Source organism: Phyllostomus discolor, chromosome 3 (genome assembly GCF_004126475.2).
Source record: "Phyllostomus discolor isolate MPI-MPIP mPhyDis1 chromosome 3, mPhyDis1.pri.v3, whole genome shotgun sequence".
In the NCBI taxonomy this organism is placed as follows: Eukaryota; Metazoa; Chordata; class Mammalia; order Chiroptera; family Phyllostomidae; genus Phyllostomus; species Phyllostomus discolor.
Genome location: NC_040905.2, coordinates 164,322,032 through 164,348,654, shown reverse-complemented (window position 1 = coordinate 164,348,654; position 26,623 = coordinate 164,322,032). Strand labels below are relative to the sequence as shown.

The following is a 26,623-nucleotide window of genomic DNA, read 5'->3' as shown; positions in this document are numbered from 1 at the left end:
AGACACACATGGATCCACGCATACAGTAAAGCTGTCTCTGTCCACATTCTTGCACACCTCCCCCTCCCCCCCCCACCCAGCCCCAGGAGTCGCTGAGTGGGTCGAGTGACAGGAGCTTCCCGCCAACCAGCGCCGGGGCCGGCAGGGAGGGGCGGCACGCGGGGCCAACTGCAGCGCTTCTTCCTGCGCCCGCGGAGGCAGCGAGGGTGGGACTCGGGGCGGAGCTCGAGTTTAGGAAGAGGAGGGGATGGCTGTCATCAATGAAGTCATATTCATAATCTAGTCCTCTCTCCCTGTGTTTCTGTACTCTGGGTGACTCAGACAGGGAAGAGATTCAGCCAGCACACTCTTCGCGAGCAAGGTAAATATAACTTACAACTCCTTTCTCCTCTTTCCCCTCCCTCGGGCCTCCCGGTTGCAGCCGCGGCACTAACCCCTCAGGCACCGCGCCGCCTTCGCCAGGGATTATTCATTATTATCCTAATTATTATTTATTGTGCATGCACGGAGACCAAAACAAACAGGCGGGCCAACCGCCACAACAACAAAAAAAGCCCGCCTCCTCCCCGTGGGCCTCAGGTAGAATGCTCTAACGACAGAACCCGGGCGGCGGTGGAAGAAACGGGAAAGTTTCAACTGAACCTTGCTGTTCTAATAATAACAGTAATAATTACTATTTAAAGGAGGCAAGGAGGGGAAATCCCAACAAACCACAGCCTTGACCCTAGATAGACAGTCAGTGGTGCGCTGCCAACTGAAGGTTGCAACGCACACTTGGCAAGGTTGCAATACCCCCTCCCCATTCCCTTAAAAGCTTGGGGGTTAGAAAACGGGGGATGGAGGCTCGAGGTTTGGGAAGGAGATTGGAAATGCGACAGTTTATCCCGAGCAGCCCTCCCCAGAAGAGTTGGAAGTGGATCTGGAGAGGAAGACAAGGATCCTGGGCTGGAGGCAAGACGCCAAGGAACGCGGCTGCCACTGGCTTCCAGGGGACTTGCTTAAAACGCTTCGGCTGCAGAGACCCGAGCTGATTGCGGCCGGAGAAGCCTGAGCTGGCGCGCCGAGGAGGCGGCTGCCACCACCGCGGGGCGGGTGCGTGCGGTATCGGAGGTGTTACCTCCGCGGGTGCGTGTTCCCTAGGGCAGGGATGGGAATGCTGACCGGTAGGCAGGCCTTTAGGGAAAAGGGTGGCTAGGGGGGGCTGTGCCTGCCGCTCTGAAGGTGTCCCTGCCCCAGGTACCTGGCGACTGCGCGGGATAGGGTGAAGTTAAGGGTGTCTGGCCCGCCCCGGGCAGCACTGCTGGGAGGGAGGAAGGAGGCACCGAAGAAGGAGGTCGGAGGTTCAGTTACCGTGCCCTTCTCCTCTCTGGGGTTGTCTCTTTTGCTTTGTATCTTTCCCTAAACGGAGCCACGAGAACTGTGGGCGTAGGTCGCCCGTGGCCGTCTGTGTGCTAGGGGAGCTCTGGGGCCAGGGAGAGTGTTCGTGGCTGCGGGCCGGGAGGCCATGATCCCGATAATCCTCTCTGCCTGTCACAAACAGGACCCGCGCGCACCGGGCAGCAGCGGTAGCGTTCGCTGGAGAAGGAGAAGGACTGGGAGGGGTGGTGGTGTAGCGGGAATGGGGGAACAGCTAGGGAAGGAGGCGGGGAGATACAGTGGAAGCCTTCTCCCAACGATAACACACCCCCCATCTTTCTCATCCCCTGCTTTCGAGTTGTTTTATTCCCATCCCAACCTGGTTTACTCCTTCTGCTCTCCCCCTCCATCCGGCCGTCGTCCCTCCTCCCGTTTGCGTTACAAAACACGGCCATGCCATCTGCAAAGGTGTCGCGATGCACTTCCCCAAATAACTGGTCCGGCGCGACGGCCCCTAGCCGCCCTCTGGCTGCAGGGCACACTCTGAGCTGGTGCCCAGAGTGCCGGATACCAGGCCTCTCATCCTGGGCGCAGCTGCACCGTGCCAGGTCGGACGCAGTAGTGCAGGGTTGAGGAGACACCGGTGCCCAGGTCTGGGCATTCTGGTCGGTTTCCTGTACACGCGGGGGAAAAAAGCCTCCTGCTAGTGTCTGTGCGCTCGCCCCCGCCCCCGCTGCCTGGATTGCATTATTATTTTTATCCGGGTTGCCGTTTGCGGTCGATCTTGGTGAGCTCCAGCCTGGCCGGACTGCTGTGGGGGAAGGGGGGGCGGGATTGGGGTGGAGGGAAGTTGGAGTCGGATCAGGCAAGGAAAAAAAAAGTTTGGCAGGGCGGCTAAGTAGGGTGGGGGAGAAGAAGAAGGTGGCGAGCTCCAAGCTCCGTTGGCTCGCGTCTCCGCACCCTCAGGCCGGTGCGAGTGTGTCTGCGCGTGAGTGTGTGCTGTGCGCACTGGGGCCAGTGCGTCGCGGGAGCAGCAGCGCCGGCAGACGCTCCTGCCAGCACCCTCCCCCCGGGGATCTGGAAGACAAGCAAGGTTTGGCGGCGGGGGTTGGTTGGGGTGGCTTGTGCGTGTGGCTGTGAGTGTGAGTGTGCGCGCGAGCGCAGAGAATCAGGAAGTCACAGCAGCAGAGCGCACACAGACATGTTTGATCGCAGTGACATGACGCGCGAGAGGGAGGAAGCGGCAGCGGGGGCCGGGCCGCAAGCTCCGGCGCGGGCCTAGGGCTCCAGTGCGGAGACCCGCTCCTGGCCGCGCCGCGCCGCCCCCGCAGGCTCCGGCTCCGCCAGCCTAGCTCCGCTGTTTGTTCCGTGTCCCCCAGGTAAGAAGGCTTCGTTCCCTCCGCCGCCCGCTGTTTGCGGATCTTTACAGCACTTTTCCTGCCCACTCATTTGGTCTCCCAGCCCGCTTTTCCTGCAAAGTCAGGCAGGCGGGGAGAAATGGGCTCCTTGCCCTCCGATTGATCCCGTGGAAAACTTTCCAGCGGGAGGCATCGTGAAGGGGAAGGAGAAGGCCTCGCTAGCTGTTGTCGATTGTCAGTTCTTTCTCCTGCGGGTCCAGAGAGTGGAGTCGCTGCACCCTGGAGCTTTGCACATTTAAACTTCGGGCCTAAACGTGCCTCCAACTCTGGTAGAATTTACAACAGCAATAAAATAAATACTCAGAGTCGTCTACTTGGTCTTGCCAGGCATTTAGATTTTTAAAAAGAAGGAGACAGGCTCAGGAATCGGGGGAAGTGGGGGTGTTAGACGGAATCCATTCCTTCGCTGGTGTCAGCATCGGCTGTTATGTAATTTTATTAGCACATGGGTGCAAAGCCCAGGGGCTTCTCCCCTCCTTTGTTTATATAACTTTTGGGAGAGTTTTGCAAGGTTGTTGCCTTTTTTCCTTCTCTAACCTGCTGGAGGTTGCTGCTTTTGAAAAAGCAAAGTGACTAGTGTTTGATGGAGAGATGTCATCATTGTCATTATTTGGGCTGTATTCCTAAGTATGGGTAATGTCAGAGGATGAAGAAGACCTTAAGGATACACATTTGTCTACTGCATTGAGTGATTATTTTTCACATGTATGTGCATTACCAATAGCGGAGTTAAATTTTAAGTTTCCATTTCAAAGGACTTATTTACTTACATCTGGTTATACCATGCTTGTAGAAACAGAATGCTGTATGAACAGAAAGATTGTTCCTTGCATGTCAAGAAGAGAATTCCTGTCCAAACAGTAAGACTCAGAAACCACTGGGAGTTGTACTAAAATAAAAGCCATGCCCAGTGTTGTGTGTGTGTATACTTACATATGCACATTCAGATGTTTTCAGTAATATTTTCCACCAGTTATCTGGGGGACTACCCAAGGCTTGTTTGCCCACACTGGACTTGGTAGGCTTCCAGCACACTGCTGGCAAACTGTGAAAGTGTTAAGAGGTGTGTCAGGTTTGAATTCAAGTTGGTGTATTGTTATGCAAATTGAGACACACTTTTAGGAATCTAATTGCCCTTTTATTCTGGATTTTTTTTTTTTTTTGAAGCTTGCTGACAACTCAAATGTTTGTTACTGGAAAGAAGGTATTTGCAGATACCCACTAGGTACAAATAATACTTACTGAAATAGACTGAGGGAAAAAACCCAGACCCTGAGACTGAGGTCTGTCTCTCTTGGTGGAGAGTATTAAGAGAGATATGCTTTACTGGTAAAGAATATTGTCAAATAAATTAGCAGTTTGGGGTATCAGAACCCTTGAAGAATTGGCAGAGATGCAGGAGTGCTGTCTTCAATGCGGCCTTTCTCTTCTGAGTTACATCAGTTACATCCCAGCTTCAGGAGGAGCTGCACTGTGGCATTTCACAGAAAATATTCACCGCAAGACTGTGTTCAAAGCAGCCTTAGATCTTTTCTTTTGTTCGTTTTTAAAGTGGTTTCTGAGCATTTCTCGTCAAGTTTCTTGAAAAGTGCTTTGACCAACACCTGAGGCTTGAAATTGACAAGTGCCTCTGCTTGCATTATATTGTTAATGTTTGAATTCTTTTTAAAATAGTTCTGACAGTGTAGCTAGAAGGTAAGACTTTGGCAAATAATTGTTTACAACTTTCCTTTAATTAAGTTTAATGAAGTAAGTCATTTTACTGACCAGTATATGAAAGCACATCCCATTCTTTCCTAGGAGATAATTGGGATATCCCTTTTATTACTGTAATATTTTGACATTTCATTTTGAAAGCTTATTATGTACTTGAGCAAGACCATAAAAGAGAAAACTTGCATAAATTATAAAAGTGGTGCCATCCTCCAGTGTTTCATGCCTTTTTTTCCTTTAGAAGTCTTCCTTTGTAAACAAGGCCTTTGTTTGTCAAACTCTCCTAGGTCAGCAGCTTTTTGATACTGGAGAGAAATAATAAATCACCATTTATGACATCTTGACATGGTGCCATGAGAACAACTGAATTATCACAAACATAATGGTTAAGGGGTGTTGCTTAGCACTAGGGTATTGAAGGTGTGTTGGTAGGACCTGACTTAACCACCAGAAGTTTCGATTCTGTTTCTGATCCAGATGATTTTCAGGGAAGTCATGGACAGTGGGTTGTTTAACACGGTTGGTCTTAGAAAGCTCTCTACATGTGAGTCACTTTTCTCCAGTACTTCCAGGGAACAAAAGAGAAAATTCCCCTTAATGTAAAAAGCCACATTTGGAACCTACTTTTGATTTTTTTGACACGTTTTTTTTAATGTAAAAGAATTATCTTCTGATTTGCTCCATTTTCTTAAATGTGATCCATAGATTGTATTTGACCAATAGAGGATGCTGAATTTCACAAGTAGTTGGGAATAGAAAATACAGATAGATGGTGGTTAGTTACTTAGTATTTAAAAAGGACTGTGTGTTTATTTATTTATTTATTTTGCATAGAAAATTGTCAGAAAGAAAATTTATGAGAAACATAGGAGTCTAAGATTTAGTCCTGCCAGATTCATTGTGAAAGATAACATATTTATTTGCCTAAGATATTTATCACCAAGTCAAATGAGACCTCACAGTCTGAGTTTGGAGAACTTTACAACTTGATTACTGTTTGTAATGACTTAATTTTTCTCATGTTAATATGGCACTTTTCCTTGTATGGGTTCAGGATATATTAGATAGAGCCTGTAAGTAATACCAGTTTTAAAGGTAAGTCAAAGATACTTGAATAATTATAATTTAGCAAAACACATAATAGAGCTGACAAAATTCAGGAGCTAAATATAGCTTGGTCTTTTGAATGTTGCATATAAATAACATTTAATTTTAATTATGAGTTCATTACTCATTAATTCACTCATTTGGAATGATGTTTTTGCATATGGAAAGCAGGACTTTCGAAATGTTAACATAAGCAGTGCCCTTCCAAACTTCTGGATTTATAATAGATTATTATATAATTGAAGCCTACTATGGATTACAATGTTTTGTTTTTTTTATATATATGTGTGTGTGTGTATATATATATATATATATATAAAACTTTCAGCACATTGGGACAGTTATAATCAGGCTATATGCTTCTATGATTTTAAATCTTTAAAAACATAACAATACTCTGGTAGTTTTCGATATGTAAGCATCAACTTAAGCATCAGTCTTATACCAATATATCATCTACCTCTATGCAAGCACTAATGTTTTCGAAACATTTTAGAAACTAACCTAATTTAAATATGGGTTGACCCTTTTGTAAATAGAAGAATGGAATCCACAGAATGTGAAATAAATTTAAATTTGTTAAATATAATTATAACCTACCCCCTTCTCTTTTTTTTAAACTGAATTCAGAATTTTGGAGTTAAAAATACTTAAACAGAACAAAATCTCTGATAAAGTGTCAGATATGTTGTTTTATATTTCATCAAACTTGGAAATTGAATGTCCATGAACACAGCCCTTTCCCATCTCCCCACTGTGCTTTTAACCAGGCACATAATGGTTTTGAAGATATTTGCACATCTTTTGGAGCTTGCTGTTGTGCTGTATTCCTACATGTTCTAAAATGCTATTAAGGAAAGTCCATGATTCTGTAAAAAAGTGATTTACAGTTGAAAATGTATATGTTTTGAAGAATGTACCTAAACCCATCGACATGAAGAGCAAACGGCAAACTGCATGGCCGTGTGGTGCAGGGCAAGCAGGGTGAACAGGGTGAGCTCTCTGCCCAGGGGTAGGGTGGCTGCTGGAAAAGGGCAGGGGTGGGGGATGGGCGTGGGTTGTGATCATCTGAGCTCAGAAGGAAGTCCTGATACCACAAGGACACAGCCTAAAGAGTCTGTGAGAACACCAATAAACCACTTTTGACCTGGTTGCCCAGGACAAGAGGTTCCAGTTGAGAATTTTCAGAAGATAAAGTTGGAGATGGTAGAAAGACTTGACCTCTGGGGAAAAGTGTGAATATTTTATCCAATACATAGTGGAGGCTTGTCTCTCAGAAGTTTGAGCAAGGGAATTCATGAACAAAAAAAACATTGTAGGTTAAGTTGGCAGGTTGTGGATTCAAGGCCAGGGTAGGAATTGAGGCCTTTAAAAGGATCTTTGGGATAATGTACATTTTTATATGATAGCTCATCAGGTATCGTCATATGTCATATTTTATTCACTTTGTATCAAAATTGAGGCTGTTGTCACTATTATGTTTATTTGTGGATGAGGAACTTGAAACTCAAAGAGGTCAAATGAACTACATGGTGATTTTCTTAATGGTATATAAACATCATAAATGACCATTATTCATTTTAATTGCAAAGAACTTGAAGTGTTCCTTCTTGAATTTTTGTTGCTCCTACAAAAGTCAGGGCATATCAAAGCTCATCTGTCACTTAACCAGGGGTTCAATTATCCTATAATGTTGGAGTTTTAGTCCTAAGTTACAGTGTGCTGTCTCAACCAGAAAAGTTTTAAAGTATACATTTCAGACTCTTTTATATGCTTAATTTGTAAATAATATCTTGGCAGACAGAGAAGGACGTGGCTAGCACTGATTCTAATTAGCGTCCCAAATGAGGTTGCCTTGCAAGGAGCCTTGCAGAACCTAGGAAGGATGGTGGTCGTGTAAATACACAGCACAGTACATTGCAGGGTGTCATGAAACTAGCATTTGTGGTATGGTTGGTTTGGTTTGGTTTTGACTCACTGCTTAGTAGTTTGGGTTCAAGTGAATTTTAGACACACTAGGTACTTGTGGTGACCTTTGTAACTACCACTGGAAGTGAGTCCTAGGTTAGAGGGATGTTATGCTGAAGTGCTTTATTGTTGAGGGATTTTTCAGTACTTTGGGCTTTCTTGCAAACACCCATTTTAAAAGATTTGTTTCCTTTGTGGATACATTGGCTGTCCTCACTGCGGAGGTCACAGAACTGCATCACAGGTAGATTCTTGGGAGAAGGTGTCTCCAGGGTGATAATGTTAACAGCAAGGTTCCTGTGAGGCTGTGCCTGAGAATCGTGGGGCACTAATTAGCCACTGCAGAGTTTGTTGTAATCTTCCGTCTTGCACAGAGCTGCCTCACAGCCTTCGCCAGGTCTGACTCTGGGCAAGGATGGTCCCAAGGCAGTTTATTTAAAGTGAAGGCAGGAGCTTACAGCTTAATATGTTCCCTTGATTCAAGGATAGAGAGTTCACAAATGCCCAACAAGCACGGCAAACTTTCAATCTAACCACTTTTTAAAAACACATTAGGCTTTGAATGATAAACCACCAGGAGTAATCACAAGAAAAAATGTCTTGCATGCTCTTGTAGAGTTTTGGTCCAGCAATGTACAACGTTGACTGTAAGGCCAGTGCGGTGTTTATCCGTGGCATGGACCAAATTGTCCCCTGTTTAAAGCTTCGCGTCGCAGCCCAGGAAGCACAAGGGCTTTGGCAGTGCTTCCCCACCTATGCTGACAACCTTGGCCTAAAAAAAGAAACTTCTGGTAGATTTATTTCCTTCATTTTCATTGCTGTTCTTCTTACCCCACTCTCTGTTCCCGCATTAGGATTATAGAGCTGTGTCCCAGTTCTAGAGATGTTGCTACTTCTTGTCAGGGAATTATCAACTCATTTATAGAGAAAGCTACACGGAAGACAAGAAGCCCTTCAGGTCTCTCCCAAGAAGCCCTTCAGTTCTGAATCAGCAAACAGATATAAAAAGGACTCTTCTTTTTTTAAAATCTTATCTTTACTATCTCCTGAGCCTCACTGTTCTACAGCCAGGGGACTTGAAAAAGACTGAGTTATTCATAGGGACATGAACTGGACCTAATTTTTAATTCTACATTGTTGTAATATTCCACCTTTGACCTGCACCCCAAAGTTTTTCTGTAGATCTTACTGATAAACATCTGCTGGAAATCCGAGATTTCCCATCTTCCTTATTCTGTATGGTGGAAAGAGTTTTGTATGGTTGAATATTTAGGAGGTTTTGCCTAGTCAAGATGGTGGCGCTTCCTCAAATTCTTTCTGTAACTAGGAAACAAAAGTTTCTAGGAAAGGTTTGTTAATTCTGTGTCTAGGCGTAAGTTGAAATGCCACCTTCTCCGTGAAGCCTTCCCTAACTCCCCTTTCCTTCTTCCACACTCTAAGCTGCAAGTCATCTCCCCTGCCCTGTGGCTGTGTAGGACCCTTTAGTTTTACCCCTTCTTGTCTTGCAGGAGATTCCTTTCTTTTTTTTTCTCTCACTGCTGTTTTTGGATAAATCCTATTTCCCTATCAGAATTGCAGAGCCTTGGGGAAAGCCCTCTGGCCATTTTTGTAAATCCTGCCTGCTTTGAGCCCAGTGGGGAGTGGTACCTTTGGGAGTGGATGAGTCAAATGGGCCCCTGGGGTGTTTGACTAAACACCCCTGACCTCCTCAGTTCTTGACAGTGTCTCCACCTCATATTTCCCTAGGGCTGCTCTTGACTTCCTTGTCCCTTTTGTAAATTACTGTTATCACAGCCAAATTCTAATCCTTGCAAACTCTCTCTCCCATTGTTTCCATCTTTGTTTCTCTACGCTCTGCTCTCCACTCCTGTGCTTTGTTGTATACTCTCCACACTGGTGCAGAGCCCTCCTGTAGTATGGGAGTGGGGAGATAAAAGGGTCTGCTTACTTGGTCAAGCTATGTGGTCCCTTCTTGCTTTCCTGCCCTCATCATTTTAAGTGGGGATGTGACAAAATGCCTCCCCAATTTAAGTCACTAAAATTATTATGAAGCACATGTGGGTGTGTTTAAAATTTACTACAAGTGTGGGGGTCTTTGGTATTTCCATGGATCGCAGTTAAGACAGTAAGGTATACGTTTTGTCACTGTGGCCATGGTTGGACTGGTGACCCTTAAAATTCCGTTAAACTGAACTTTTTTAATATGTAGAGGGTGTGCTGTGACTTTCAGCAAGGGGAGAGGAAGGAGGTTGGGGCTGAGGAAAGATGTCTATGGTGGCTGGAGTTGTGGGAAGCTCTGAACTTTTATTTCTAAAAACACACTCCCTGGTTGTAAAGGCAGTAACGACAGGACGAAAAAAGACATGGTGTACTGCTGGAAAATTCTTGGCTAAGGACACAGCCGCCTGGCCCTCAGGCAGTGCTCATGGAGGTGGAGAGGGGCCTAAGGGCGAGGCTGAAGGACTAGCAATGCCCGTGTGGGGAGGCCACTGTGCCTTACCTTACCCCTGACACATGCACATTTTCTTCATTGTATTAGCCACGTAACTGTGGAACTGGTTGTTCTTTTCTGTGACAATATAAAACTTCCTCCCCAAGCACAAAATAAAAATAAGTTTTGAGTATTATCTTGTAAACAGACCTACCACTGCTCTGTCAAGGTTACCTGAGCCCTCACCCTCACCACCCCATCTGCATCATTTCATTAGTGCTTTGAAGAAAGAAAGGGCTTTGGATTCCTAGGGGTACCGACAGGGTTGACAAGGGAGAAGCTGAGTTGGCCAATAATGGGACTTTGTTTTTATTGAATTTACTGGGGTGACATTTGTTCACAAAGCCATACAGGTTTCAAGTGTACAGCTCAATAAAGTACCATCTGCACACTGCATCGTGTGCCCATCGCCCCAAGCAAAGTCTCTTTCTGTCCCCATTTTCCTCCCCTTTGCCCACCTCCACCTGCCCTAACCGTCCTTTCTCTCTGGCTATCACTGCACTGTTGTCTGTGTCTATGTGTGGTAGATACACACACATGTGTGTGTGTGTGTGTGTTTGTGTGTGTGCTTAATCCCTTCACCTTCTTTCATCCAGCCCCAACACCCCTCTCCTCTGACAGCTGTCAGTCTGTTCCATGTATCCATACTTTTGTTTCTATTTTGTCAGTTTATTTTGTTCATTAGATTCCACATATAGGTGAGAGCATACAGTATTTGTCTTTTTTCTGACTGGTTTATTTCATGTAGCATAATAATCTCCAGGTCCAACCATGCTGTTGCAAAAGTGGCTCCCCCTTTTTTTATATATATAGTCAGGTAGTATCCCATTGTGTAAATGTACCACAGCTTTTTTATCCACTCATCTACTGATGGTCACTTGGGCTATTTCCAGATCTTGGCTATTGTAAATAGTGCTGCAATGAACACATAAGGCTGTTAGACTTTAAAACTTAATCTTAATAACTTAGTAATAATGTGCACCTCTGCCTGAGACTGGTACCTCTTTGTAACTTGTAACCCCCAGGTGCTTTATTCTGTGGGGAAATTTAATTAGGCACCGGGGCTGTACTGTGAAGTTGCTGCCAGAAATGACGAGGAAGGAGTAAGAGGCCAGGACTTACACCTGCATCTTTGGAGGGTGCTGCTCTTCAGTGCAACCGGGTGGTGGTAGCAAGACTCGAATCCTGGTTCAGCCCGGATTCTGCCATGGTGCTTCGCCGGTGAACACCACCATACACAGGATTAGAGGAAGTTTGTGAGATGCTTTCTCATCATGGAGAGGCCGAGGAAGGGAGCCTTGAGATACTCCTCCTATTCCAAGCCCAGAGGAAGCCCGAAACCCTGAAGGAAAAGCTCTTTGCCCAGGGTCCCAGAGTTGGGGGTGCCCTGCGGTGAGAACACAAGAACCCAGGTCTCTGGCCTCCCAGTCAGAAGCCAGAGAGGATCACATTCCAGTTGTCTGGTAGTGTAAGCTCCTGCCATTTGTGAGCTGTGTTTCCTTGTTTGCTGGACTGTGCTATTTCCCAGAGCTCTTGAAGTGGTTTGTTGTCTGTACTATTTCATGGGCACATTCACTAAGTTTATGCTTCTGAAACTTCTCTTGTTAAAAAGTTGCCTGTATAATATTAATGTTCCACTCATATGTCCATACTTTTCCATTTCCCTTCTCATGTGTTTTTTACTTTAAGAAGTTTTTAGTAGTTTAACAGAAAATGAGAAGCATATTTATGGGGCAGCATATAAGTGATTACAGCATTCTACAAGATTCCCAGATGAAGATGATCCTATTTGCAGAAAGTAGTGTTATAGGATAATATAGATTAAAATATACACGTGAAAAGTAGGACTACCAGGCAGTTTGTCTGGTAGGACTACCAGACAATACAAAGTTTTTGTATTGTCATTGTTCAGATTTGCGGCATATTACTGTAATAGCTATTGAAGCCCATTTCAAGGTAATTTATAACAGGAAGTAAGCAATTTCCTTTCATTCACTAAAAAATAAAGGGGTGCATTAGTTTGCTGACATACATAAAAGAACATTATAACTTGTAGTACCCCTCAACTGACGTCAGCTTCCTAAATTTAAAATCCTGAATGTGTGTGTCTGTTATGTAAGGGGTGGAACGCCAAAATAGTGTTACTTCCGCCTGCTTTGTTCATCACAAAGAATAAATAATAACATTTGTCCCTCCAGAGAATGCAAGGCCATAATTCATCCATGAGGCTTCCCTGTTGTTTTAGAAACCACTGGAACTGCATTCTCTTAGTCCCATCTTGTATCGGCAAAACAGTTTGAGAGAACCCTTCTTATGATCACTCCCAAGTAGCCTTTCATCGCTTCCCATTTTATCCCTAACTCATTGGAATGCCCTAAATTATTACTTTTTAATTTTCTATTAAAGTATAGGTGGCATGTAGTATTGTATTAGTTTCAGGTGTACATCTGATGATGATCTGATGTTTAAATACCTTGTGGTGTGATCACCACAATAAGTCTACTATTTATCATTGCACAAAGTTATTACAGTAGTGACTTATTCCCTGCATTGTACACTACATCTCTGTGGATGATTTATTTAACAATTGGAAGTTTGTGCCTTTTACTCCCCTTCCCCTTTCTCACCCATCCCCCATGCCCTTCCACTCTGGCAAACATCAGGGTGTTCTCTGCATCTGTGAGTCTGTTGCTCTTTTGTTTATTTGTTTTATTTTAAATTCTACACGTAAATGAAATCATGTGGTGTGAGTCTGACTTCTGCCCTGAGTTCTTGCCTACACTTTTTAAGATTTCTTTTTTTTCCAATTACAGTTCACATTCAATATTATTTTCTATTAGTTTCAGGTGGACAGTGTAGTGGCTGGGCGGTCATATACTTTACAAACTGGTTCCCATGAACACACTGCAGACACTGATTACTCTCTAATTTTTATTTATAAAATAATTGACTCTGTTAATAGTTTGCCCTTGAAATTGTGTTTGCGGTTCACTGAGATCTTTCTGAGCAGTTACTGCGTGCTGCTTGCAGGTGCTGGGGCTACAGGAGTGAAGAAGAGCCAGACCCTGCCTTCTCAGCCTTTACGTTCTAGGGATTCAACGAGAGGTGACAGTAGGGAGCTAAGAATGGAACTACTGTGGTTTTTTAAAACCTCTACTTTTACTGGGGAAGGAGCCCTGCTCTGGTTGACTGGGCCCCTATGGTCTAATGCCATTCCTGCCACTAAGCAGTGGGTGATCAGATCTCTTAGGGTGTCTCATTCTGTACTTTGTGAGGTTGACAGCAGAACGTTTGAGTGTGTACAAGGGTGTGCCCCCAGATAACATACTATGGAATAATTACCATCGCTAGTAGCATTCAGTTATCTTGCTGGGATCTCCATCAGAATTTGGAAAACAGCTTATTTACCCATTTTGGCTCGTGTCTAAGATACAGTTTTACCCATCCCATGAGGCAGGTCCCCAGTGGGGATGCCAGGAAGTTCTGGAGTATGGGAGTTGGAATATTGCTTTGCTGAAACTGTGGAACCAGAGTTTGCTATCCAGTCTGTGGTAGGCCCCAATCCAATAGTCATGGATGTCTTCTTTTGGAATGTTGGACCACGGAGAGGCCTAGGACAAATTCTCAAGTGTCCAAGTGGTCTTCAATTAATTAACTGGCAGGAGGACCATGTCTTGAACTGATTTTTCTGATCAATTCTGGTGTAGTGGAGGTTGTGGGGAAGATAATGCTAAATAAGAGTGGCTGAAGAAGAAAACACTGGTTTGAAAAGATATATGCACCTTTATGTGCATTGCAGCATTTATAATAGCTAATACACGGGAATAACTTAAGTGTCCATAATGGAAGATGTGATATTTATTTTTATACACACACACACACACACATACACACACACATATACATACACAGATACACACACACACACACACACACCCCATGGAAATTACCCAGCCATAACAAAGGAAGGATATCTTGCCATTTGTGACAATGTAGATAACCTTGAAGGTAGTATTGTGCTAAGTGAAGTAAGTCAGGCAGAGAGAGACAAAGAGCATATGATTTCTCATATATGTGGAATCTCGAAAGACAAACAAACAATAAACAAAGAAAACAACAAAAACAAAACCACCAAGAGAACAGACTGGTGGTTTACCAGGAAGGAAGGGAGTTGAGGGGAGTGCAAAATGGGGAGAGGGGATAAATTATGTGGTCATGGATGATAACTAGGTTTACAGTGGTGAGCGCCGTGTACTGTGTACAAAGATCTGTAATGTGGAACACATGAAATACATATAATCTGTATACCAACTTTAATAATAATAATAATAAGGCTGCTTGTTATGCCAGGCAAAGAACTACAGTTTTATATGTACCACTGCGTTTCACTCTCAGCTAGCAATCATATCACACAGATACCCTTGAACCCAAGTTTGTCTCCCACAGCTTCTGCTTCTCTTCTCATTGGGAATTCTCCTTCATTCTCAGCTTATGGAATTGTTCTTTTTCTCTGTTTTAACTTTTGAATATCCCCTTGCTTATGAAAATGGGTCTGGGTTGGATATTTTTTTAAGGGGGTTATATTTTGATGGCTTTGGGAGGTTAATGACTTATAAGGTGCCCCAACCAATACGTAGTAGAGAGCATCTGTTGACTTCAGTAATAAATTTCAAACTTGTTTAGGATTCTGCTTATGTGTTAAATTTGAGTTTCTCCAGTGAGTCTTTTTGTATCTTAGATGATTTATATCTTTCTGGGGAATCATTTAGAGTATTTTTTTTCTTTTAAACAAGTGGTCTTCATAAAGACCAGGGCAGATGGATGTATATCACACTCAAACATCTGGATCAGACAGGGCAGTTCTGTTTGATGTTTGTTACAGAAATGGCACCATCAAATACTAACAACTGTTTTATTGTGATCTTAACATCATGTTGAAAACATTCCTTTTTTTTTTTTTCTTTTCGACTCAGTATCATTGCGCTGATTGGTGGAGACAGGAGAAGTAGATGTCCACGCCCACAGACCCTGGAGCGATGCCCCACCCAGGGCCTTCGCCAGGGCCCGGACCGTCGCCTGGACCAATTCTCGGACCTAGTCCAGGACCTGGACCGTCCCCAGGTTCCGTCCACAGTATGATGGGGCCAAGTCCTGGACCTCCAAGTGTCTCTCACCCTATGCCTACAATGGGGTCTGCCGACTTTCCACAGGAAGGCATGCATCAAATGCATAAGGTAAGACTTTACTGTCCAGTTCAGCCTCATCTTCTCTGGAGTGAATAGCGACTAGCCCGGACAAGCCCTGTACTTCTATTTCTACTATTTTTTTATGAGAGAAGCTAGGTCTCTGTCTTATCTTGAATATTATTAAAAACATACACTCTGAAGCTTTTTTATTGTTACAGATGTTGCACTAGTCAGGAATATCAGATGCTGGCTTTTCAAAAATGCGAGATAGAATATACAGCTCTTATAGTTAAATTCCGTGATTTATGGTTGCAGCTATTTTGACCTGGTGAATTAAGTGTATAAGTGAAGGTCTTGATTTTTTTTTTTTTTTTTTTACTATATGTGTTAAGTAACTTACATTATACACAAATGAACACATCGAAAATTATTCTTCCTTTAAAATGTTGGTATTTTATTTTAAAAATTAGATCCCAAAGAGTAAAACGAAAATGAGTCCCTCCTTAAAGATTTTAAATAGGTTCTAGGGAATCCCTAAAATGCACTTCACTGCCTCTCTGAAGTAGTTTCATCCTGAGAGAGGGATCTGGTTCCGCAGAGCCGGGGTCCCGTTGTTTGTTTCTGGACTGATGCTGCAGTGACCCTCCGTTTCCCCGACTTGGGTGTTGCGGTGGGACGGCCATGTTGGTACAATTTAGGCTGTCACAGAAGGTGCAAAGAAGAGAGGACAGCCTTTTGAGAAAGGAAACAAGAGCCTCAGAGACAGTTTGCTTTGAATGTTAGCAAAAGCCAAAGAGACCGTGTGAGGCTACTGCATTACCTGAAGGTTGTGCCTGATGAGACAAGCAGAGGTTTTACATTTCTTTGGGATGACATTACAGGTGGATAGGGTGGTGGGGTGCCTCTTGATGTTAAATAGACAAGCCGTGGCAGATACTGGTTTAACAGTGGAATATCACTGCAAAAATAAATAAATAAACAAATAAATAAAGCAAGTCTGTCCTCTAATTGTGGAGGATTATAGGTCGATTTTCAGGTAAGGCCCAGAAGAGAGGATCACTTTTCGACAAATTTGTTATTTGATGAATTTCATATCAGGAAAGTAATATTACTTATTTTGGAAAGTGAAACCATACTGAGATAAATAAAGGAAATGGTTAATCCTGCCTTCACCCCAGGTAACACCTTGTTGTATATGCTTTTCACACCTGACTTTTCTCCATGTTCAATAAAAATCATGTACAGATGTAATTGTTTAATAATTTTTCTTTTACCCTAATAAAATCATATTGTTAACTACTAATTGCTCTGCAACTTGCCTGTTTACATCTAAAAATATGTTGTGGATGTCCCTGTAATGTCCCCAAATTCTCTCACTCCTTTAAAAAAATTTTTTAGCTTGTCATGTATCTGAGGAAATAAAGCTGTTTGTTTTTTATATCATACTTTTTAGCAGACGTATTGAACATATAGACATATTGAAATCATTAAATTGTCTTGTGCTCATATTAGATGAATTTGGGAGCTATATTATAGATCTGTTCCTTGTAAACCTTAGTCCAGGTGGATTAAATAATTTCAGAATGGGTTAAGAATGTCTCACCTCCAAAACAAAAGATAAAATTTCAAGGAAGTATTTACCTAATCTGTGTTACTATTTAAGTGTTTGAAAGTTAGCTGTACAAGTGTGCATCCGGTCAGTGTTACGTTTTTGCCCGGGTTGCTTTTATTGGTAATTATTTCTTCTGGTCCTGTCTGTTTGGTTACTTAGCATCTTCGTCACATTTTCTCATATTCTCTACCCCCATCTATGCTCTTTTTGTTTTGTTTTGTTTCGTTTTACTCTCATTTTGCAAATTGTGCATTTTTTTTTTTTTTTTGCCATTCTGGTTTCCCTTAACCCCCAGCCACTCAGATGATTCCCTGCGTGAGGACATGTTAAGTGCCTTAGTTCACACCTGCTGGCCAGATGCCTTCTCTTTCTTAGATTCTTTTTATGGGCAGCTTTATTTCTTGTCTTTCTCCTCCTCCTCGCTCTGAGCCTCAGCTTTTTGCTTTTTAACATTGCTGGAAATAAATAAACAAGTGGCCTAAATACATCTGCTGTGTTGCTTTGATTTCCTCTCTATTATTACTATTTAACACACTCCGAGACAGTCTTTATACCAAATTCTTCCCATTTTTCTTCTGAACATCCTCTTTATGGTAAATTTTTCTTCTTTTCAAGCGCACGCTTTAGACTCTGCAGAAATTAACTTTCCTTTCTCCAAAACTGCAAACATTCATACTTTCTTGCTTGAAGTTATTTGGTTTCTATAAACTCCTGGAAATATGCCTTTCAGGCTGTTTCGAAAATTGCTATTCCAGTTTGCGGAGGCATAGACTTTTCCTTTTTCAAACATATGTTCTGTTGTCCAATTCTGGATTGGATTAATGTCAATTCAATAGCTATTTATTGTGTGTGTCTTCTGTGCTGGGCCCCAAGTTCTGTTTCCAGACCTCGTGTTCTTAATTTTTCCCCAAACTGTGCCTTTAACCTTTCCAGCCTTCTCCTGCCCGCCCGCGGCACAGCCTCGCCCCTGCACCGCGGCTCCGTGCGGGCGTGCACCCTCCGTGCCGCTGCCCCGTCTGTTTCTCTTTTCTCAGCTGCCATGGAACTTCCGGGTTTCAACTTTTAAACTTTCCATAGTTCCTTCCCTTCTGATGACAAAAAAATTACTGAAAAAATAGGTTATCACAGGCATTTCAAAGAGTCTTCCTTCAGACTTTGGACTAACTTCAACATACAGCAGGTTTCAAGGCTTACTTAAAAGGGTATGGAAGGATAGCTTAGATTTGTAGACCTTGTGAACAGGATTTTATTTTTATTTTCAGGTTCTGACGTGACATAAAAATTCAGCTGACTTGCAGATAGTTTTGATGATCCTATTGGTATAGTCTTTTTTATTTTTTTTTGTCCCCACCTATAAAATATATGTAATATATAATAATAATGTGCATAATGTAGGTATAAAAATAGAAGACAATCGAATGGGTAATAGATGATTGAGCCCCGATTTTGAAGACTTTAGAGAGGGGTCTTAAAACTCCAAATAGAAATTTAAATAATGTGTCTTCAAGAGGCATCTAACCAATGTGCTTTACCTGTTTCAGCCCATGGATGCCATGCACGACAAGGGGATTGTGGAAGATATCCACTGTGGGTCCATGAAGGGCACCAGTATGCGGCCGCCTCACCCGGGAATGGGCCCTCCCCAGAGCCCAATGGATCAGCACAGCCAAGGTCTGTAATGCAACCTACCTGATGTTGGCTTCACACTGTAGCCTTTTGTCTTTCATATTGGTTTTTCTAACTATGACTCCCAAAGAGCATGTCTAAGGCAAATCAAATCTAGCAGGTTTCTTTTCCCTATAGAAATCCCCCCCAGACCCCTCAACACAACTGTATGATTTATATGATCAGCTTTATTGACAAAGTCCTAGTAACCTTACTAGCCTCCACAAGTTAAAGCTCTTGACAAAGTGTTTTATATACTTTATTCAGAATCTTTATCATGAGCTTATAGGGTAAATAATATTATCCCAATTTCATAGATGGGGAAGCTAAATCTCAGAGAATTTCCTTTGCTTTCTTAAGTTTATACGACCTGTAAGGTGGCAGGGCCCGAAGGAGAACCCTGGTCTGCCCCCCAGCAACAGTGGAGAGGTGGAGGTGAGCTAGGCCACCCATGTCCCTTGAATTGCACATTCATGCATTTTCTGTACGTTGGCTTTTTCTGGCCATGGGATTAGCTGTCATTGCTGGTGGGTAGTTGTATTGGTCTTCTAGGGCTGCTGTAAGAAACCACCACAAACTGGGTGGCTTCAACTAATAGAAAATCATTCTCGCACAGTTCTAGAGGCTAGAAGTCTGAAACCAAGGTACCAGCAGGGCCATGTTCTCTGAAGGGAAGAATTTGTTGCCTCTCCCTAGCTTCTGGTGATAGCCCGCATCCTTGGAATTCCTTGGCGTGTACATCTGCCATTCCGATCTGTGTCTTCGTCTCCACATGACATTTTTCCACTGTGCCTGTCTCTGTTTCCAGATTTCCCTCTTCTGATAAAGATTGGATTGGATTAGGACCTACCCTAAAGCACTATGACCTCATCTTAATTTGATTATATCTGCAAAGACCCTATTTCCAAATAAGGTCCCAAGAACAGGTACTGGGGGTTGGGTGTTCAACTTATCTTGATAAAGGACACAATTTAACCCGAGATGATGGCCAAATCAATACATGGTATATGCGTATTTCTCTTCTTGGTGCCTTCTCCCCTCACTCTTGAAGGCATATGAAAGATATCTCAAACTCTTATGAGTACAATGTAGCTGGTTTTCAGAAATGTTTGTATGGTCATTTTAACATGCAAGGGGCATGGGTTAACCTAGCAGTGATTAACCCTAATATGTTGATATTTTCATTCTAATTCAAAGTTTATGGTTTATGTGTTGATTTGTATATTCCTTAAATTTAATGTATGTGAGTTTTTTCCTCCATCCATGATTAGACAGAAATCTGTCCACCTGAGAAGATTTTTGAGTGTGAAGATTTAGAAAAATGTAGTCAGTTTAAAAAAAAACTGCATATATATATAAGTTGCATATATGTATGTAAGTATATGTATGTAAGTTGCATATATATATATGTGGCACAGAGGTGCATCTTCACTCATATGCAAACAACTTTTTGAAAATCCCACAGTCTGATCTGAATTGTGATGACAAGTAGGCACAACTGTTGTAGATGACTTATAAAATCTTGACCATATCAGAAAAGTAGCTTGAACAGAGTCTTGGGACTTTTTACAGTCTAGGAAGAAAAAAATTTGACCCATTCAGTGTTAGAATGAATTAAAACAACATTTTCAGGTTTATCACTTAAATTCCATGGAGCCAGGTGTGTTCACAGAGCTACTGTAGCTCCAATTTTCAGTATGTGGAAGGGGTAGAGGAGTTATATTCAGTGATTCTCCAAGCTAGATGCTTACTCTCTCTGCTCCTGACTTTGCAGTACCTCTAGTAGTGGGGCCATTGGAAAACTCCAAAATGCATGAATTATAATTGAGCATTTTTACTTTTATGTATCTTCACATTTCTTGCATTGCTTGGTTCCTTTCTTCAACTTAAGAATGAAGATATTTCTCGTACTCTCTAGAACTTGGCACCAATATCTAACATAACTGGATAAATAACTTAGTAAATTGTATTCAATTAAGTAGAGAAGTGAATCTGTGCATTTAAAAGTCAACAGTTTTAAATAACTCTTAATTTTTGTATAATTTCAGTAAATTATAATTACTTGGAAATGCAGAGGTCTGCATAAAATGGAATCAGAATTAGCATGTAATATTTTTCTTTGAAATAGCCAAGTGTGTTGTAGGCTGGGGAATGAATTATTTAAGAGTATTTGTTACTAAGTAGTATTGGTATAATGCAGTCTTATTTAATATAATGATTTAAAAAGAATTTAGCATGTATCTTTAAAAACTCTTGTAGAAAGCCATTTATAAAACACACAGGTACAGAGAGGTGTGGTATTGATCAGAAAGCTGCCAGCTTTAACTACCTAGCAACCCATTAGGTTATTTTAAGGTATTGGTTGAGAAACAAAACCACTTCCTTCAATAAATACTGAATTATGTACCTCATGGTCCCAATGATAACATTGTTTACTTTTAGTCCATTGGGTTGGGGAAGAAAAAATCCTCCAAAGGCAATTTATAATTAGTGTTTACCTGTATGTGTATGTATGTACGTGTGAAGAGAAAACTCATATAAAGTAGGACTTAGAAGTTCAAGATTGTTAAAAGGAGAGAGGTGATTGCTTCTTTCTGAGGCAAGGTGAAACTGGGGAGATAATGGCCCTTGAAGATGAGGGAAGAAAAACTGCTACTTTTTTCACTACTTTTGAATGAGCAAATCAAACCAGATTTCAAAAAAAGCAGATTCTGCATCAACATTGTCATCCTCCAGACGAATGTATATTCACTCTCAGGCAATTTCTTCAGTGTTTTCTCAACTAAAGATAATTACCAAAATCTGTTTCATTGTTTCATCATTTAGATTGTTTTTCCTGAAGTTTTATTGCATGCTAGTCATCTAGAACAAAAAAGAAATCTCTCTTTTTAGCTGAAACACTGTCACACTGTTAGTATCACACCGTTGAGACCAAGATAGTCAGGAGGGAGGAAACTGGGGAGGTGCCCTAGGGCTAAGATAAAGGACGTGGATACAGGACAGGGACCCTGTTCTAAGACCGGTGGTTCCCACTTTCTGGGAAAGCACTGAGTCATGGTGAATTATGACTGCACCTGCACAGAACATGCTACAGGACCCCTGTTTCATTATAATAGCATTACAATAAATTAACACTGTGGGACCCCCTTACCCAGTGGCCAATCAAGGAAAATTATGGGAGACCACATGCATGGTAGCTTTAAAGTAATATGATGACTTATATATGCACAATAAACCTTCACAAAAAAACTAGCCAGAAAAGATCTACCCTGTAAGAATAGAATCCCTCCAGTCCCTGAAGTCAATCTCTGCTTAGAGTTGGCCCACTTCCATGTTCTGTGGACTGTACTGTCCCTTAATAATCTGCTCTCTCTCTCTGCTATAAACTCTGTGTGTTCAGTTCAATCTTTGTCCATGATCACCAAAAACCTGGTTACCTGTGCCTGTATGCAACACCATAATAGAATAATTCAGTTAACATCCCCTATAAATCCTAGGAAATGATTTTTCCCACCTTCAGTTTCTTCTTACTAAATTTGAGGTGAAATTCTGTTTATTGATTAATTCTGGAAAATTATTTTTATTCCACTCTCAGTTTATTTTTTAGCAAACTTGAAGTAAAATTAATTATTGTGTATAATGTAACTGTCTCACCTTCATACCTTTGCCTTGCCCACTGTTCATAGTTTACGAGAGATTTGATAAACACCGTTATGCAGTGGAGTTTAGAATGGATTGGCTAACATTTTGGTTCATTATATTAGGCATCCTATTATTTATCATTGATAACCTCAGGAATTAGGAGAGACCAGAAAGCAGGAGACACGTGGCCCATTTTAACGCCTAGTTGTATCCCTTCTGCTATGAAAACGTCATTAGCTTTGGTGGGAAGTTTTTCTCCCTGTGATAGGTGCAGGGTTGGCCAAAAAGGCATCAGGAAGGTGCTTTTGTGATGAGCAAACTGCCATTTTGTATCAGCATTATAATTAGAGAGTCAATGTAAGCCTCATTAGAAAGGAAGGATGTTAATTAAGGACAAGAGGAAGTTAAGTGTATATTATTGATACTCTCTAAGTGTTTATTGTTATAAATAACAATACACTGGGATTAAATTTCTGCTAGTCTTGTAGGCTGATTTCGGGGCATTTTCTTGGCTAATTTATAGGACCAACTAGAACCCTAATCACTACGTGGTTTTTGTGCTCTGTTTTGGGGAATGAGAATAGTTCTGTTTCTCCTCAGGACCTGGTTTCTCTGAAAGGAGCTCTACTTGTCACCAATTGATCATGTAAAACTCACTTTTGCTCTAGGGGATCAAGCTAAATTTGCTTCCCTTTCTAAGTGGCCATTTGAGATACAAATAACAATATCCTTTACTTTCTGTAGTCATGTGAATGGTGACGGTGAGTCCCTAGTCTGTGGCGGTCACACAGCCTCAGGCCCCTGTGATCCCACATGGGTGCACATGGCCATTTCAGCTCAAACTTGACCCAGGTTCAAACACATGGCACATGTCTAGCAAATGCCTGTTTGATGACCTTTGTGATAATTATGACATGAGTACATTTATTAAAGGGCAAAGACCTTTAATCTAATATTTTATATTGCGACTTCATTAATTAGCACTTAGTTTGAGTTAAAGACGACCTTCCAGATGGCAGTCGGCCATTTCGTCCATCCTTTGTCTCGGACCTCCCCCAGCAGCACTCGGCCGTACCTTTCTTCCAGGAATTCTCTGGCTGAGCCACACGGTTCAACTCCTGTGATAAGTTCCTTGCCATTTTTGTTCATTTTGACTTTTCTTCCTCAAGAAAAGCATTCTTAAATTTCCCATTTAGGTCTCTTAAAACCCCTACCGTTCACTCTCATTTTTATGTATTGTAATCTTCTAGAAGATTTTAGAAACTTTTAAGTCTTTAATTTAAAACCAAAATTGATATTAATATTCATATAAAACCAGTGAATATAAGACTATGAAAAGAGAATACACATGGGAATCAGACAAACCATAGTTTGGATCATGGAGCTGCTGAGACCTAATGGGGTGCCCTTGGGTGACTCGCTCACTCTCTGAGCCTCAGTTTCCTCATTTGAAAAAATAAGGTGGATGTATATATATCTTCTGAGATGTTGTGAGGATTAAAGAAATAATGTATGCTCCATTCCTATCCCTTTAATTCTCCTTGTCTTGCCATTTCTGTGCTCCTGCCAGCCTGATGTCTTGCCTACTGTGTCCACTGTGCCCACATGGAAAAGTCCCCGGGGGCCAGTTATCCCCAGACTCATAACCAGTGGCATAAGCACTGACAGATGATCCTTAGGTAATAAATACTCCAGTGCCTTGCCCTTTCCCTGGGATAATTCTGAGACAAGTTATTTACTTTGTATCTCAGAGCTTCTGGGTGAGATAAATCTTCAGGCACCCATGGCAGCAGCTGGCTCAACAGCACACCCCTTCTTGGCTGCCTGCCGTTCCTTGTATCACCTTTCCATCCCCTGCCAGTGTCCTTGCACCTAACATGTAAATCACCTGCACGCCACGTCGTATTTCCATCAGGCTCTGTTTCCAGGGAGAACTCAAGCAAGAGAATGTGTACAGTGCCTTGTATCGTGCCTACAGCAGTGGAGACCCTCAATAATTGCAAATTATTCAAAATGTGCGTAATAATAAACCAACTGATATTTGTTATTGCCCTAAGAGACCCTTCATTTCTCATTGTGGTACAGTAGACACCTTTAGGCTTTGTTCTTTTGGTTGCGGCTCCTTTTAATATATAGTACTACCTCCCAGTGCCTTTCCTTTGGTGGATAGCAGCCACCAACAAGTTACCTGCTAGGACACGTGTGGCTGTGGATCACTTGAAATGTGACCAATCCCAATGAGACGTGCTATAACTTAGTATGGGAAAAAAATGTAAAATATCTCTTTAATAATTTTTGTATTCTAAAATGATAATATTTGGGGTATGTTGATATAAGTGAAATATACTGTTAGCATTAGTTTTGTCTGTTTTTTTTTACTTTTTAATGTAACTGAGAAAAATTTAAGTTATATATATTTGATATATGAAAATTTTAAATTATATGTATTTGATATTAAAATTTTCAGCTATATATATAATTGTGTAGTGACTAAATTATGCATACTTTAATTTTCTATCAGACAGTGCTGTTACAGAAAGTTACCAAAACATTCAGGAAAGTCTCCTTTAGGATCATCAGGCTCAGGCTGTGATCTCACCTGTGTTTTCTCCTAGGTTACATGTCGCCACACCCATCTCCCTTGGGAGCCGCAGAGCATATCTCCAGTCCTCTGTCGTCGGGAGGCGGCCCAACCCCACCCCAGATGGCACCGACCCAGCCAGGGGCCCTCATTCCTGGCGATCCACAGGCAATGAACCAGCCCAACAGAGGTCCCTCGCCTTTTAGCCCAGTCCAGCTGCATCAGCTGCGAGCTCAGATTTTAGCTTACAAGATGCTGGCCCGTGGCCAGCACCTCCCCGAAACACTGCAGCTTGCAGTCCAGGGGAAAAGGACGTTGCCTGGCATGCAGCAGCCTCAGCAGCCACCCCCGCAGCAGGCACCCCCCCAGCCACAGCCTCAGCAGCAGCAGCAGGCCCTTGTTAACTTCAACCGACCATCTGGTAGGTTCATATGCGACTACATGAATGAATACTGTGATGGTCCAGTTTGAATGAGAAGGACTGCTAATGGCACAGAAGCACTGGGATGGTAGAAGCCCAGGGCTGCCTTAGCTGTTTGTTGTACCTAGCCAGCTGCCTCCCTTGTCTTGCTTTACTTAGTTGGCCAAGATTTTGGGTCTTTTTTGCTGTTAGTGTCCTGGAGCCGTGCTTAACCCTTGGGGACTCTGTTGCAAGCTGTAGACCTAGGAGCAAAAACACTGTCCCCATGGTTTTACATTATCTTTCAAGAGGTTTCAGGTTTGCAGGAAGCCCATCCACACACCCCAGGTTAAGAACCCTGTACCCAGTGCGTACAATCGCCAACACACACCCCTCCAATCCACTCTCTTTGAGCCATTTTATGTCCATTAAGTTGTTTATTTCTACCCCTTTTTATTGTGAAAAGCATTTGGGGAGGCTTCCAAGGAGCATACCTGCAGTGAAATAATTGTCAAGTAGGAAAATCAGAAACAAAGGGAAATAGAAGTCGAGGTTGGTCTGTGGGCTCCTCAAGAGTTCTCATGGTTACCACAGCTCAGCGTCCAAGGTCCCTGATGACCAGAGTTCCCTGCCAGTCAGGAAAGGAGCTGGGGTCAGGCCCCTAATTCTCACCATTCAGGAGGAAGTTGCTCACCAGTTTGCAAGACACAGGCACATTTCTAGCATGAGCGTGTAAAGTAGATTTTCCAGGTGGAGTTTTTTTTTTTTAATATTGTTTTTATTATAAGAGACACTCATGATAGAGGTATTAATGACATTTGTTCAGCATAAATAGAGTAACAGAATCCACATGGCCTACTTCCTACACACCCTGGCATCAAATCCGAGCCTCTGACCTTATGTCGCGGGCACAGATGAGATCGTCCTTGAGTGCCCTTCCAGTGGGCTGGCTTCATCCCACTGGTAGAGTTCAGAGGAACAGGGGGCTGGAGGCTGACCTTCTATGAATGTTGTTTTCCCTTGAAAAGTTAAAGGATGAAGTTCCAATTGTCTGGATACTTGCACATAACAGATACTTGATGTCCTAAAAACAAACAAACAAACAAAAAAACACCATCCTGTGTGTCTTCAGGATCATTTCCAGAAAAGAGGGCTTCATTTTTTTAACCCAGCTTAATGCCTGTATGTTCCCTCAACCAGGCCCCTGTCATTTGGGGGATTCATTTTATTACTCTCTGCTCGTGTCTTTTGTGTTTCCAGGAGTCGGCCTTCCTTAGAAATGAAAATATCTGGGCAGGCAGGTCGTGTTTTATGCCAGAGTGGGCAGGGAGGCCTGGAGAAAGGAGCCGAGGGGACACTTTCTGTGAACAGAGCAGACCCACGCCTGCCCCTGGGAAGGGACTGCACCTCACAACACTGCTGAACTTCTCCCCAAATCTCAGGTTTCGTAGGGAGATGATAGATAACCTTCAATGACAAAGATG

At 42.5% G+C, this 26,623-nt stretch overlaps 1 protein-coding gene across 5 annotated transcripts in view; it reads left to right on the top strand.

Annotated features, from left to right (window-relative positions):
- Window positions 1–221: 221 nt before the first annotated feature.
- SMARCA2 (SWI/SNF related, matrix associated, actin dependent regulator of chromatin, subfamily a, member 2) overlaps window positions 222–26,623 on the top strand; it is a 160,390-nt gene continuing 133,988 nt past the window's right edge. For 2 of the 5 annotated variants that reach the window (XM_028514837.2, XM_028514830.2), the window contains exons 1-4: window positions 222–361; window positions 15,027–15,287; window positions 18,393–18,522; window positions 24,774–25,160. In XM_028514837.2, coding sequence (XP_028370638.1) covers window positions 15,063–15,287; window positions 18,393–18,522; window positions 24,774–25,160 — 742 coding nt within the window. In that variant the 5' untranslated portion in view covers window positions 222–361; window positions 15,027–15,062. Of the gene's footprint in view, window positions 362–904; window positions 1,093–2,322; window positions 2,450–2,481; window positions 2,736–15,026; window positions 15,288–18,392; window positions 18,523–24,773; window positions 25,161–26,623 lie in introns of those variants that run through there. The other 3 variants (XM_036021708.1, XM_036021707.1, XM_036021706.1) reach the window with 3 other exon arrangements.